A 12,958-nucleotide genomic window follows, 5' to 3' on the forward strand; every position below is an offset into this window, starting at 1 on the left:
AGAATGAGAATATTCATGTCAACACTAAATGTAGGGATTGACCTCTAAATTGCTAGGTTTTATCATTGTTTTCATCATCATTAACAGTATTTGAGTAATGACTAATTTTAATTTAACTATAGCTTATTGGAAAGAAAAAAATTTAAAAACATTGTGATTTTAACTTCAGAGAAAATCAATGTTCTTTAAAACAAAGAAATTTAATTACATGTGCATGATTCTGTCAGCAGAGGATGCTAGAAGTTCTATTCCAAAATCCAGTGAGTATTCCTTACCATTTTCAAATTGGCATGTGAGGGTATTCATTCTTTACGATGGACACTAGGGGGCAATAGAGGCATTTTAGCTTTGTCAGGAATCCACTTTTTTTCAACTGTCTCCTGTCTACAGTGGAAGAAAAAAAAAAAGAATCTTAAAACAGGATGAGCTACAAATTGAAACAAGTGATGTTTAGGTTGCGATTAATGCTAGAATAATTACTGGAAAAAAAAGAAGAGTGCAGAAAAATTCTTTATATTTGATGGTTTGATAGTAACATAAAGATATTTCTAGGTGTTTGCTTTTTTTTCATTTTTGATTTTGTCTTTAAGCTTTTTAGATCAGTAACAGATTCCTGCATAGGATAAGGCTTAATGGCAGTAATATTAAGGGTAGCCTCTTTATAATTTAAGATTTAAGTCTATGAGGTAGATAAGAGGTTTATTTTTCTGATCACCAGTAATCCAGTCTTTTAAAAACATGTACCAGCTCTTGTTACTTCCTTGCTTCCCTTGTCATGTTTCTGTTAGTAAACCCTCCCATTTCTTCCAGTCACGTTATTAAGAAATCAAAGTTTCTTGCCTTGACCTCTAAAGCCCTGCATGACTTGGCTCTTCAGATTTCTCTGACTTCATTCCCTTCACTCTTCTCTGTCCACACTGACTTTCTGTTTTAACAACTCTGTATGTTCCCTCACGGAGCCTTTCTTTCTCTTTTTTTAAAAACATATTTTTTATTAATTTTAGAGAGGAAAGAAGGAGAGAGAGATAGAAACATCAATGATGAGAAAGAATCATCAATCAGCTGCCTCCTGCATGCCCCACACTGGAAACTAACCTGGCAGCTTTTTTTTTTTTTTTTTAAATGTATTTTATTGATTTTTTACAGAGAGGAAGGGAGAGAGATAGAGAGTTAGAAACATCGATGAGAGAGAAACATCGATCAGCTGCCTCCTGCACATCTCCTACTGGGGATATGCCCGCAACCCAGGTACATGCCCTTGACCGGAATCGAACCTGGGACCTTTCAGTCCGCAGGCCGACGCTCTATCCACTGAGCCAAACCGGTTTCGGCAACCTGGCAGCTTTTTGGTGCACAGGAAGACTTTCTACCACTGAGCCACTCCAGTGGGGCATTATACTAAAAGTTTATTCACTGTTTGAAAAGTGCCTGGCATGTATATGCTGTTACTATTATTATTTATATCCCGTAGATGGAAGGAAATAGAGGCTCCAAGAAGAAGGGATTTTTCATTCTTGACACTAGTCAGAGACAGAATCCAAATTCTTGTCCTCTTCTTCTTGCCCTGTCTCTTTAACGCAGTAAGAGTTGTTGTTTTTTTTTTGAGTAGCTGTTGAATGAAGGGTGTGTGAATTGGAATATCCCATGTTACTTGTCAGTTTTGGAAAATTGGATTATAGAGTAAGAATTTTGCTAATACTCACTTCCAAGGTTTTCCAGTGGAATATCATTTTTTAGGTTATGGACAGTATCTTAAGATGTTTCTATAATGTAGCTCAGCAGTAGTACCACGCTGTAGTCAGCCTGTGCACTTGTGTTGCAGTGAATTGACAACCTCAGAAAGCCTTTGTTCTCACACTTTAATGCGCATGCAGATAGATCTTTGGGGACATTGTGCGAAAGCATATTCGGATTGAGAAGGTCTGGGGAGAGGCTTGAGATTCAGAACTTCTTACAGGTTCCTGGGTGATGTCCCTAGTGCTGCTCTGTTGACTGCACTTTGAGTTGCAGGGCATTTGAGTACATTTTTAGCTCCCGTGAGAACTCTGGAGATAGCAAGCTGAGAGGCTTGTATTAATCTTTGCTCAACTATTAAAAGGCGCTTTGTTTCCCAAATGAAATATTCTAACAAACACTTATTCTTTGTAGACAGAGGCTAAGGACTTCAGGCTTTCAAGGGATAATTAGTTCAAGTTGGGAAGATGTGAGAATGTGTAAATCTTTGCTACCAACACTATAGAGTTGGGGATTTTTTTAGGACTAGGTCAAATGGTAACCCTCAGGGACCCAGTCTGAGCAGGTGAAATTCTTCCTCTTCCTTTATAGTTGTAAAAGGTATAGAAGAAAGCATTCTCTTTAGATGGGGATGCAGGAGGGGGAGGGAGGAGTTTCAGTGTAGGGGTCCTAAAAAGCCAAGTTGCTCCTCCTTAATTCTGTTATCGCCAGCCACCCCCCTTTCCTGGCAAGCTGAACCCCTCTGTTCTTTCATTCCTACCTGGAATGGTTAATGCTTTGGGTAAGGGTGGGCTCTTACGTACTTTAATAAGTAATGAGTGAAAAACAGATGTCACTGCAAGTCATAGGAATATTGCTAGGTGCTTTAGAGAATAGTATGTTATAAGAAAAGTTTATCTACTTTTAATTATATATGAAACTTTTTGTTTTTTAATGACAATTTTTTTATTTTCCAGCTTTATTGAAGCATAATTTACAAAAAAAGTTGTATGTGTTTAAGTTATACAACGTGATGGTCTGATGTATGAGCACCTTGTAAAATAGTCACCACAATCAAGTTAATTAACATATTAATCACCTCACATAGTTAGCTTTTCTTTTTTTGGGTATAGTGAGACCACTCAAATTCTATTATCTTAGCAAATTTCAACTATATAATGCAGTATTATTATTTTATTTTATTTTTTTAATTTCAGTTTATTGCATGAAGGAGTTACACTAGTCCAAGTTAAAAGCAGACCCCAAATGGTTACATTATACAAGCTGTGAGGTTTTTAAACTTGTGACAAGGGACAGAAGGGACAGTATTATTAACTATAGTCATCAAGATGAACATTAGATCTCCAGAACTTAATTCATATTATAACTGAAAGCTTGTACTCTTTGACCAGAAACTTCTTAAAAACATTAATTTTATAAACTTAACCTGGAATCATAAGTCATATGTTATAGAAAGTGTCTAAAACAAAATGTGAATATTGTGAAAAGTTATTGTTACTAAAGGCAGTGGAGAGCCAGTGAATATTTTCAATGAAAAATGACCTTTTTCATGGAAAAAGTAACATCATGGTAATGAGCAATGTGGAGGGAAGTGAAGAAGATGTACCACATGGAAGGATCTAGGGTAGTGTTCATAGTTCCAGATGTGAATACGCTTAAGGTAAACCACGCCATCATAGAATGTCATGAATTACCTAGCCTGACTCTTTCACTTTTATAAGTGAAAATGCTCAGGTTCTACACAGTTAATCACATAGTTCGGTTTAGATTTCAAGTAATAAAAATCCTATATAATAAAACCCTAATATGCAAATCAACCAAACGGTGGGATGACCGGTCTCTAATATGTGCAATGACTACCAGGGGGCAGACACTCAACGCAGGAGCTGCCCCCTGGTGGTCAGTGCACTCCCACAGGCGCCACTCAGCCAGAAGCTGGGCTCATGGCTGGCGAGCACAGCGGTGGTGGCGGTAGCCTCTTCCGCCTTCGCGGCAGTGCTAAGGACTCTTTGGCAGACATCCCCCGAGGGGTCCTGGATTGTGAGAGGGCACAGGCTGGGCTGAGGACTTCCCCCTCCCCCAGTGCACGAATGTTGTGCACCAGCCCTCTAGTAAGCTTATCCTGTATAATAAAAGGGTAATATGCAAATCGACTGAGTGGCAAAATGCCTGGTCATTATGACGTGTACTGACCACCAGGGGGCAGACACTCAATGCGGGAGCTGCTCCCTTCTGGTCAGTGCACTCCCACAGGGTGAGTGCTGCTCAGCCACAAGTTGGGCTGAAGGCTGGCGAGTGCAGCAGCGGTGGTGGGAATCTCTCCTGCCTCTTTAGCAGCACTAAGGATGCCCGACTGTGACTTAGCCCCACTCCCTGTCAGTCGGACATTCCCCGAGGGATCCCAGACTGCTGAAGGGCGCAGGCCAGGCTGAGGGACACCCCCCCTCCCCTCCTGAGTGCATGAATGTCGTGCACTGAGCCTCTAGTAAGAAATATAAAACTTTAGGGTGGTTACCAGAGAGGAAGGGAGTTGGGGGACTGGGTGAAAGAGGTGAATGTATTAAGAAGCACTGATTGGACGGTACAAAATAGTCATAGGGTTGTAAAGCACAGCATAGGGAATATAGTAACAATCCTATCTAATAAAAGAGTAATATGCAAATTAACCATCACTTTGCGGTAAAGATGGCAGTGCCCACAGCCAATAAGGAGGGAATATGCAAATTGATGTGACAAAGATGGAGGCGCTGGCTGGAGCCACGGAGCAGGCAGAGCGGGCGGGAGGCTTGGCTTCTTTGGTCGCCCCAGCTAGCTCCATGGCCACCGCCCAGACAAAGCCATAGTGGAAGGGCCGAGGCAGAGGGGAGGGCAGTTGGGGGTGATCAGGCCAGCAGAGGGGGGCAGTTGGGGGCAATCAGGTCGTCAGGGGGGCAGTTGGGGGTGAACAGGCCAGCAAGGGGGGGTGTTAGTTGGGGCCAAGCAGTCTGGCAGGGGGTGGCAATAGGGGGCGAGCAGGCTGGCAGTAGGGGGCAGTTGGGTGTGATCAGGCTAGCGGGACGGACAGTTTGGGGCAAGCATGTTGGCTGGGGGGTAGTTGGGAGCGAGCAGGCTGGTAGGGGGGGCAGTTGGGGCCGAGCAGGCTGGCGGGGGGACAGTAGGGGGTGAACAGGATGGCAGGGGGGCAGTAGGGGGTGAGCAGACTGGCAGGGGGGCAGTTGGGGGTGACCAGGCCAGCAGGGGGGTGCAGTTGGGGGTGAGAAGGCCGGTGGGGGGGCAGTTGGGGGTTAGCAGGCTGGCATGCAGAGTGGTTAGGGCCGATCAGGCAGGCAGGCAGGTGAGCGGTTAGGAGCCAGCGGTCCAGGATTGTGAGAGGGTGCAGGCCGGGCACCCCCCACTCCCGTGCACGAATTTCGTGCACCAGGCCACTAGTATTGGAATAACTATGTATGGTGCCAGGTGGGTACAGGAAGTATCAGGGGAACACTTTGTTAAGTATCTGATTTTTAACCATCATGCAGTACACCTGAAACCAATACAAAATAATGTTGAAAGTAAACTGTTAGTAATTGAAAAAGAAAGTAAAAGAAATGTTTAGGGTATTAGGAAATGATAAGGCATGTCATGGTAGCTGCTGAAAATAAATGTGTCCTTTGATATAAATCCTGTTGGCTTATTACTGCCCATTGTTGTGTGGTAAACATAAAATTGTCTTGTTTGTGTTTATTGATAATGTCATGGAGTTTAAAAACAATAAAATAGTCCTAATATATAAAATCCCAGGGTCCGTAACATCCAAAATGACCGAAGGCTCAACCAACTGGAAGTCAGCACTGACTGCCGCTGCTGCAGGCGTGGCGACCCAGCACTGACTACCTAGGGGGCTGTGGATCAGGTCTGAAGAGAGAAGCAGGGTCTGATCTGTAGCCTCCGTGGCAGCTGTTGATCAGCCCTTCCCTCTCTCTTTCTCTCCGGGCCTGGCCGGTAGCTGCGCCTCTTTCTCTCCAGGCCTCCGCGGGGGCTGCTGATCAGCCCCGCCTCTCTGATCAGGCCCAGAAATAGGCCCGGAGACACTGACTAGCATAGAAACCGACCAATCAGAACCAAATCTGGGTGAACTGTGAGGAACCAATGGCTGCCTAGGAGGCAGAACTTTTGATACTGACTGGCATAGAAACCGACCAATCAGAACCAAATCTGGATGAACTGCGAAGGCAGAACCTAAGGTGGGGGCTGAGGAGGAGTTTTAAGGGCAACAGCTGTTTGGTGTAAGGTGTAAGAAAGCAGTTCAATTTTTTAATGACTGGTTTGGCAGTATAGTGCATATGGCTGGCTCTCAGTCCAGATATAGGGATTATGTATTTTTGTCTAACAAGAGCATCTTCTCCTGCTGAAAAAGGCTCCCCCCCATTTAAGCGATACTATCCTATATAATCTGTCTATACTAATAAAAGGGTGATATGCTAATTAGACTGGGTCAACTGGCCATCTTCCTGATGTCTGACTTCCTTGGTGATGGGGGCTGAGGCAGTAGTTAGGGGTGATCAGGCTGGCAGGAGAGGGCAGTTGGGGGCAACCAGGCCGGCAGGGGGAGGCAGTTGGGGGCAAGATCAGGCCGGCAGGGGAGGGCAGATGGGAGCGGAGGCAGTTGGGGGCAAGATCAGGCCGGCAGGGGAGGGCAGATGGGAGCGAGATCAGGCCTGCAGGGGAGGGCAGTTGGGGGCGATCAGGCTGGCAGGGGAGGGCAGTTGGGGGTGAGATCAGGCCAGCAGGGGAGGGCATTTGGGGGCGAGATCAGGCCGGCAGGGGAGGGCAGTTAGGGGTGATCAGGCAGGTAGAGGCAGTTGAGGGGAAGATTAGGCCTGCAGGGAGAGCAGCTGGGGGCGAGATCAGGCTGGCAGGGGAGGGCAGTTAGGGGTGATCAGGGAGGTGGGCAGAGAGGTTAGGGGCAATCAGGTAGGCAGGCAGAGGCAGTTAGGGGAGATCAGGCAGGCAGGCAGGTGAGTGGTTAGGAGCCAGTGGTCCCAGATTGCGAGAGGGATGTCCGACTGTCTGTGGGATTAGGCCTAAACCGGCATTTGGACATCCCCCAAGGGGTCCCCAATTGGAGAGGGTGCAGGCTGGACTGAGGGAACCCCGCCCCCTGTGCATGAATTTCGTGCACCGGGCCACTAGTCTCTCTGTATAAAAGGCTACTATGCTAAGTGTCCATCCAACCGGTTGCTGTGATGCACACTGACCACCAGGGGGAAGATGCTCAACGTAGGAGCTGCTTTGATGCACACTGGCCATTTACAAAGAAGCAGCACTGTGGACCTGGTGCCAACAAAGCAATACTTGGCTTCCCCCAAGTGGGACACAGGCCCCGCTACCACCCCGCTCACCAAATTGCAGCCAACGCTGCACAAAATATGGCCCACAGCCCAGCCCAGCCTGGAAACGGGGGCTGTGGGCGCTGGGTAATGACATCATGTAGCAACGTTCAGCCTCCTCTTCCTAGCAACAGGCCATTTAACAATAAATGGCATATGGACCTGGTGCCCACAAAGCAACACTCGGCTTCCCCCAAGTGGGACACAGGCCCTGCCACCACCCGGAGTGACACCCCACCAAATCAGCCAATGCTTCCGAGACCCCATGGCACAAAATGTGGCCCACAGCCCAGCCCAACCCATAAAGGGTGGCTGTGGGCGCCAGGTAATGATGTCAAGTAGCAATGCCCGGCTTCCTCTCCCTAGCGACTAGCCTCCTTGGAGTTCCTTTAGTCCAGGAACACGACTTGCTTTATAACCAGGTGCAAACATTTTACACTTTAACCAAATGTCTGTGAAGCGTTTTCCTGTGCTTCATCTCATTTGATCCTCACAGAAGTCCTTGAGTAGGTAGATAGGAGACTCTGTAGAATCCTATTTTCTTTTCATTAGCCGGAAAAAGGAGATGTAGAAAGTTTAGAAACTTGACCCGACTGAAAAGAAGTAAGAAATGGTGGAACTTGAAAATGACTTAAGGTTTTCTCACTGCACAGAATATAGTCAAACACTGCTACAGTTAAATATTTCACCCTTTGTTCTCCCTGCGTGATCTACAATAATAATCTGCTTTGTGTTGATAGTTATTGCTGTGTTTCTGACAATTATCTGAAAGAGAAGTTGGGGTGCTTCACTGGGCTGGAAAAAGTTTAGCTAAATCAGAAAGCGGGTCTAATTAAGCAAGTTTATCTATATATATATATAAAGCTCTCACTGGCACCAATCACACACGTGTGTTTCGATCTGCCATTGTCGATCATGAATTTGGTTGACACTTCTATTATAGAGAAAGGGCGAATAGTGATACTAAAATATTTCTTTAATTGATTTCCTTTCAATGTGCATGCATCCGTGCACTGGGCCACTAGTTTCTTATAAAATATAAGAATGAACTACCCTTTTTTAAGTTTCTCAGCCCTCACACAAGTATAAAAAGTTATTTAACCATGTATTCGTAAGTCGTGTTACTGAGAAATATTCCCCAAGATTTGCAGCTTGCCATGTGGCATTGAAGAGCTTGAAGGTAATTTAAAGGTGGTATGGTAATACTACTAATTGAAGGATTGGAACCAGTTATGAGTATTAGAATAGGGCCCAGCTGGCATGGCTCAGTGATTGAGCGTTGACCTATGAACTAGGACAGAGGTCAGCAAACTCATTAGTCAACAGAGCCAAATATCAACAGTACAATGATTGAAATTTCTTTTGAGAGCCAAATTTTTTAAACTTAAACTATATAGATAGGTACATTGTTATTAACTTAATTAGGGTACTCCTAAGGCTTAGGAAGAGCCACACTCAAGGGGCCAAAGAGCCGCATGTGGCTCGAGAGCCGCAGTTTGCAGACCACGGAACTAGAAGATTACAGTTCGGTCCCTGGTCAGGGCACATGCCTGAGTTGTGACTCGATCCGCAGTGTGGGGCATGCAGGAGGCAGCTAATCAATGAGTCCCTCACATCATTGATATTTCTATCTCCTTCTCCCTTCCTCTCTGAAATCAATAAAAATATATTTAAAAAATAATTATATAGGAAATTATCTTTTCTTCCTGCAATATTTAAGACATGGGGACTGCACTGGTAGAAAGCACTCATTTCAAGCTCCTGGTTGGCTCTAACTCCTAGCCGCTTGTGGCAGACCTGTGTGACTAGGTAGACTTTTACTAGTGGTTATAGTACCACACTATATATGGTGTACAGTAAAACATATATACCATATATAAAAAAATGAAATTGCTTTTTAAACTTACGACATCTGTACCCCAGAAATTTCTGATTTGCAAGTCTTTTGAAAACATTACAAGGATGTACGTCAGATGGAATTGCTCATGTTATTCCAGATATGTTTGCTATCATTGTTGTTATTGGGTGTAGACCAAAGAGCCTGGGAAATAATCCTGTGGTTGGATTTAAAACCAAACCAAAACAAAAACTGGTATCTTTCTCCCTTTTCCATTATGCTTGTAGCTCTTGTTATGAATTCTGGTAATAAATTACTTAATTGAAGTCTTGTAGTTTATGATGTCCCCTGGCAGGAAAGTCTTGAAAATATTTTACTGTTATAGCAAATTTTGTGCTAAGTCATATTTCAAAGAGTCATTAGTAAAAGTTCTGGAAAAAGAACAGTCACCATCAAGTGATATGTTACCAAAAGATGGATTGCTACTATTTTAAATGATTTAGTTGTGCCAATTATATGGGCTTTTTATGAGTTATGCCCTACATGATTTCCAGTACAACTTTGATTTTAAATGTAAACAACATTTATTTAAACATTTAATTCACTCCTAATGTAAATACTACGTTGTTCTGTGTTCTTGTAAGATTTTTCTTTCAATGTCAGAAATTGTCTATATATAGGCACATTCTGCATTGAAATCAGTGAAATAATTTTCATCCCTCCTTTTGGTGACAGTGTTTCGGTTTCCTTAGTGATTAGAAAGGTACTACTTACGAAATTAGGCACAGGCCATAATAGATTCTTCTCTAAGTGAAACATTTGATCTGATCTCAGCCCTCACACAAGTATACTTAGCATATATATACACACACACACACACACACCCTGTGTAGATTTTGTTGTCTATTATAAATTAAATGCACAACTACTTTAAGGTATGCCAGAGTACCAATGAAAAGCAGACTTTAAATATTTTGGATGATGAGAGGGCCTTATGGTTTCATGCAATCTAGGTTTATTGTTTTAAGAGCTTTAAGATAAATTCATTATCAGCTCAAAATGACCAATTGCGACCTATCTAGATATGCAGAAATAAGATATCCTTACACTTTTAATTTCCTGATTTTTTTAAGCTTGTGTTAAAACATCAGTGATGCAATTTTTAAAAATTATCTTTCCTCTGAATGTGGCATGTTATAGTACTCATCAATGTCATGGAATTTTCTTTTTTTAGAATCCTGTTCAAAAGATCCCTGATTCTCATGAGATAACGCTAAAGCATGGCACTAAAACAGTAAGTTTAAAAATTTTGATTCTTTTCTCTCAATAACAGGGCTCTTAAAGAAAAGTGAACTACAAAGATAACATGTATTAAGAATACAATCAACTGATAACACAAACACTATAGACATTAAGAAAAGATTATTTTTCTCTTCAGCCAAAATAGCCATTGAGTTTCATTTAAGATAGGAACAATTATTATTGTTGTTATTGTTGGCTTTAAAACCTCTTCTTCTCTGATATAAGAACATTACAAGTGAAAGAAAGAAATGAAACTCAAGTACAGTTTTCTTTTTTATGGTGTGGGAAAATTTCTCATTACTCTTAGCTGTATTTTTATATCAGTAAAAGCCTGAATTAATTTTTAAGATGAATGTTGAGATAAGAAGTGAACATAAAATAGTCACTGTATTGTTCTAAGTTTGTATTACTGAGATGTATAGATTATTTTTTACATTATATTTATTTAAAAGTTAAGATGAAATAATTTTATCTTATTACAAAACCCATTAAAAAGTGGTAGTTGAATGAATGAAATTTGTTTATGAATTAATAAAAGAATAAAATTATCTTGCTTTCTCTTTATAATTAAGCTACCTTTTTCTAGTTGCCTGACATGTAAAGAAGTAAGAAAATACATCCAATATGAGTATGAAACATCAATAAATAGAAATAGACCCAGAAATGCCATAAATAATATAATTAATAGACAAGGATATTTACAGTGACATTCTCACTAAATTTTTTGCTTTTGAAAATACTGTTTTCATAAAAATATTTATTAAATGTTATTTTAAATGAAGCACACAATAAATTTAAAATGCCTTAGTTTTAATTTCTACTATGATAAATGTTGATACATATGACTCACATAAACTACTGCATTTTGGGATCCTCCATGATTTTAAGAATGTAGTCTTGAAACTAAAGTGTTTAAGAGTTACTGCCTTAAGAAATTATTTCTAAATAATTATTGTTATTACTAGAGGCCCAATGCATGAAATTCGTGAAAGAGTAGGCCTTTCTTGCCCCGGCTGCCGGCACTGGCTTCCCTCTGGCACCCAGGACCCGGGCGTCCCTCTGGCACCAGGGACCTGGGCTTCCCTTGCAGCCCTGGCTTTGTCCGGAAGGTCGTCTGGAAGGACGTCTGGTCTAATTAGCATATTGTGCTTTTATTGTTATAGATATTTACACTAGAGGCCCAGTGCATGAAATTCGTGCACTCAGGGGGGGCGGGGAGGGGCCCCTCAGTTCAGCCTGCGCCTTCTCACAGTCTAGGAGCCCTCAGGGCATGCGGACCTAAGCTGGCAGTCAGACATTCTTAGTGCTGCCTCAGAGGCGGGAAAGGCTCCCACTACCGCTGCTGCACTCACCAGCCATGAGCCTGGCTCAGGGCTTCTGGCTGAGCAGCGCTCCCCCTGTGGGAGCGCACTGACCACCAGGGGGCAGCTCCTGCATTGAGTGTCTGCCCCCTGGTTGTCAGTGCACGTCATAGTGACCAGTCGTTCCTCCATTCGGTTGATTTGCATATTAATCTTTTATTATATAGGATTTTATTAAATCAGACTTCTGGTATTTTTATTCTGAAATTGTGACAGTATTTTACCAATATTCATATTTTTAAGTATAAGGACAATAATTGTAGACTGTTAGTACTTAAAAGGAAACTTTCCTACCATTTATGATCAGTTATAATGTTAATTGAATTTCATAAAAATAATTATTTAAGGTAATATGCTGAGTCATTTAGTGATGTGCACAAGATAATTTCTACTTTGTCCTACTTTGTTAAATAGATTTCTTAAAGTTCCCATTATTACTCATTTTGGTAATTTTATTTTAATTAAATTTATTGGGATGACATTGGTTGATGTGTTCTTCATTTTGTGATAAACTGCCTTGAAAGGTTTCCTCTAAATTATTTATTGAAAAAAACTGAATTGTTTGTGAGATTTCTACTTATATACTAAAGCAACTGATTTTAGCATGTGGAATTGCAATGATAGCTAGCTATTCTGGGTACATGGTAGATAAATTGGGACAAAGTTGGCGACTTGAGAAATTAGAATATTTTCTTTTTATTATTTGAAAAGAAGTTATACTCCTAATTCCAGAATCAAATAATAAAGGAGGTGTTGTCCATTCTCACTTTTCAGAAGTAGCAACTCTTGTTGATATATACGTCCAATGCCTCGAAGATAAGAGGTGAAGTTAGAGGAAGGAAGTGGGGGTCATAATAGACTATAAGTAGCTTTCTCCAATGAAATTTTTTTTTTTTTAAACCAGGTTTCTGCTTTGGGTCTGGACCCCTCAGGTGCCCGGTTGGTGACTGGAGGATATGACTATGATGTTAAGTTTTGGGATTTTGCTGGAATGGACGCTTCTTTTAAGGCATTTCGATCCCTTCAACCCTGTGAATGGTATGTATCGCTCAACTTAATACTTTCACATTTTAAGACAGAGTGCTTATTTGAATTCTATCTAAAATGGTTTGTACCAAAATATAGTAGGTTTATATAACTGAACACTACTTCCATTATTCAAATGGAAGTAAAATGTACCTTAATTTTTTTGTTTAGTTTCATTAACCTACATTTTAAGACATTTCTTGTCTTTTGTTGTTTTTTTGCAAAATGTATTTTTATTGATTTCAGAGAGGAAGGGAAAGGGAGAGAAAAATAGAAACATTAATGATGAGACAGAATCATTGATAGGCTGCCTCCTGCACACCCCACAC

At 41.7% G+C, this 12,958-nt stretch overlaps 1 protein-coding gene across 2 annotated transcripts in view; it reads left to right on the top strand.

Moving 5' to 3' along the window:
- WDR70 (WD repeat domain 70) overlaps positions 1-12,958 on the top strand; it is a 194,388-nt gene that overhangs the window by 22,571 nt on the left and 158,859 nt on the right. For both annotated transcript variants that reach the window (XR_013995935.1, XM_081089957.1), the window contains exons 6-7: positions 10,175-10,234; positions 12,508-12,641. Coding sequence is in view for 1 of the 2 variants with exons in the window: in XM_081089957.1 (XP_080946083.1) it covers positions 10,175-10,234; positions 12,508-12,641 (194 nt within the window). In the remaining variant the exon portion in view is untranslated. The remainder of the gene's footprint in view (positions 1-10,174; positions 10,235-12,507; positions 12,642-12,958) is intronic.

The sequence above is a fragment of the Myotis nattereri genome (genome assembly GCF_964212035.1).
Source record: "Myotis nattereri genome assembly, chromosome: 4".
In the NCBI taxonomy this organism is placed as follows: domain Eukaryota; kingdom Metazoa; phylum Chordata; class Mammalia; order Chiroptera; family Vespertilionidae; genus Myotis; species Myotis nattereri.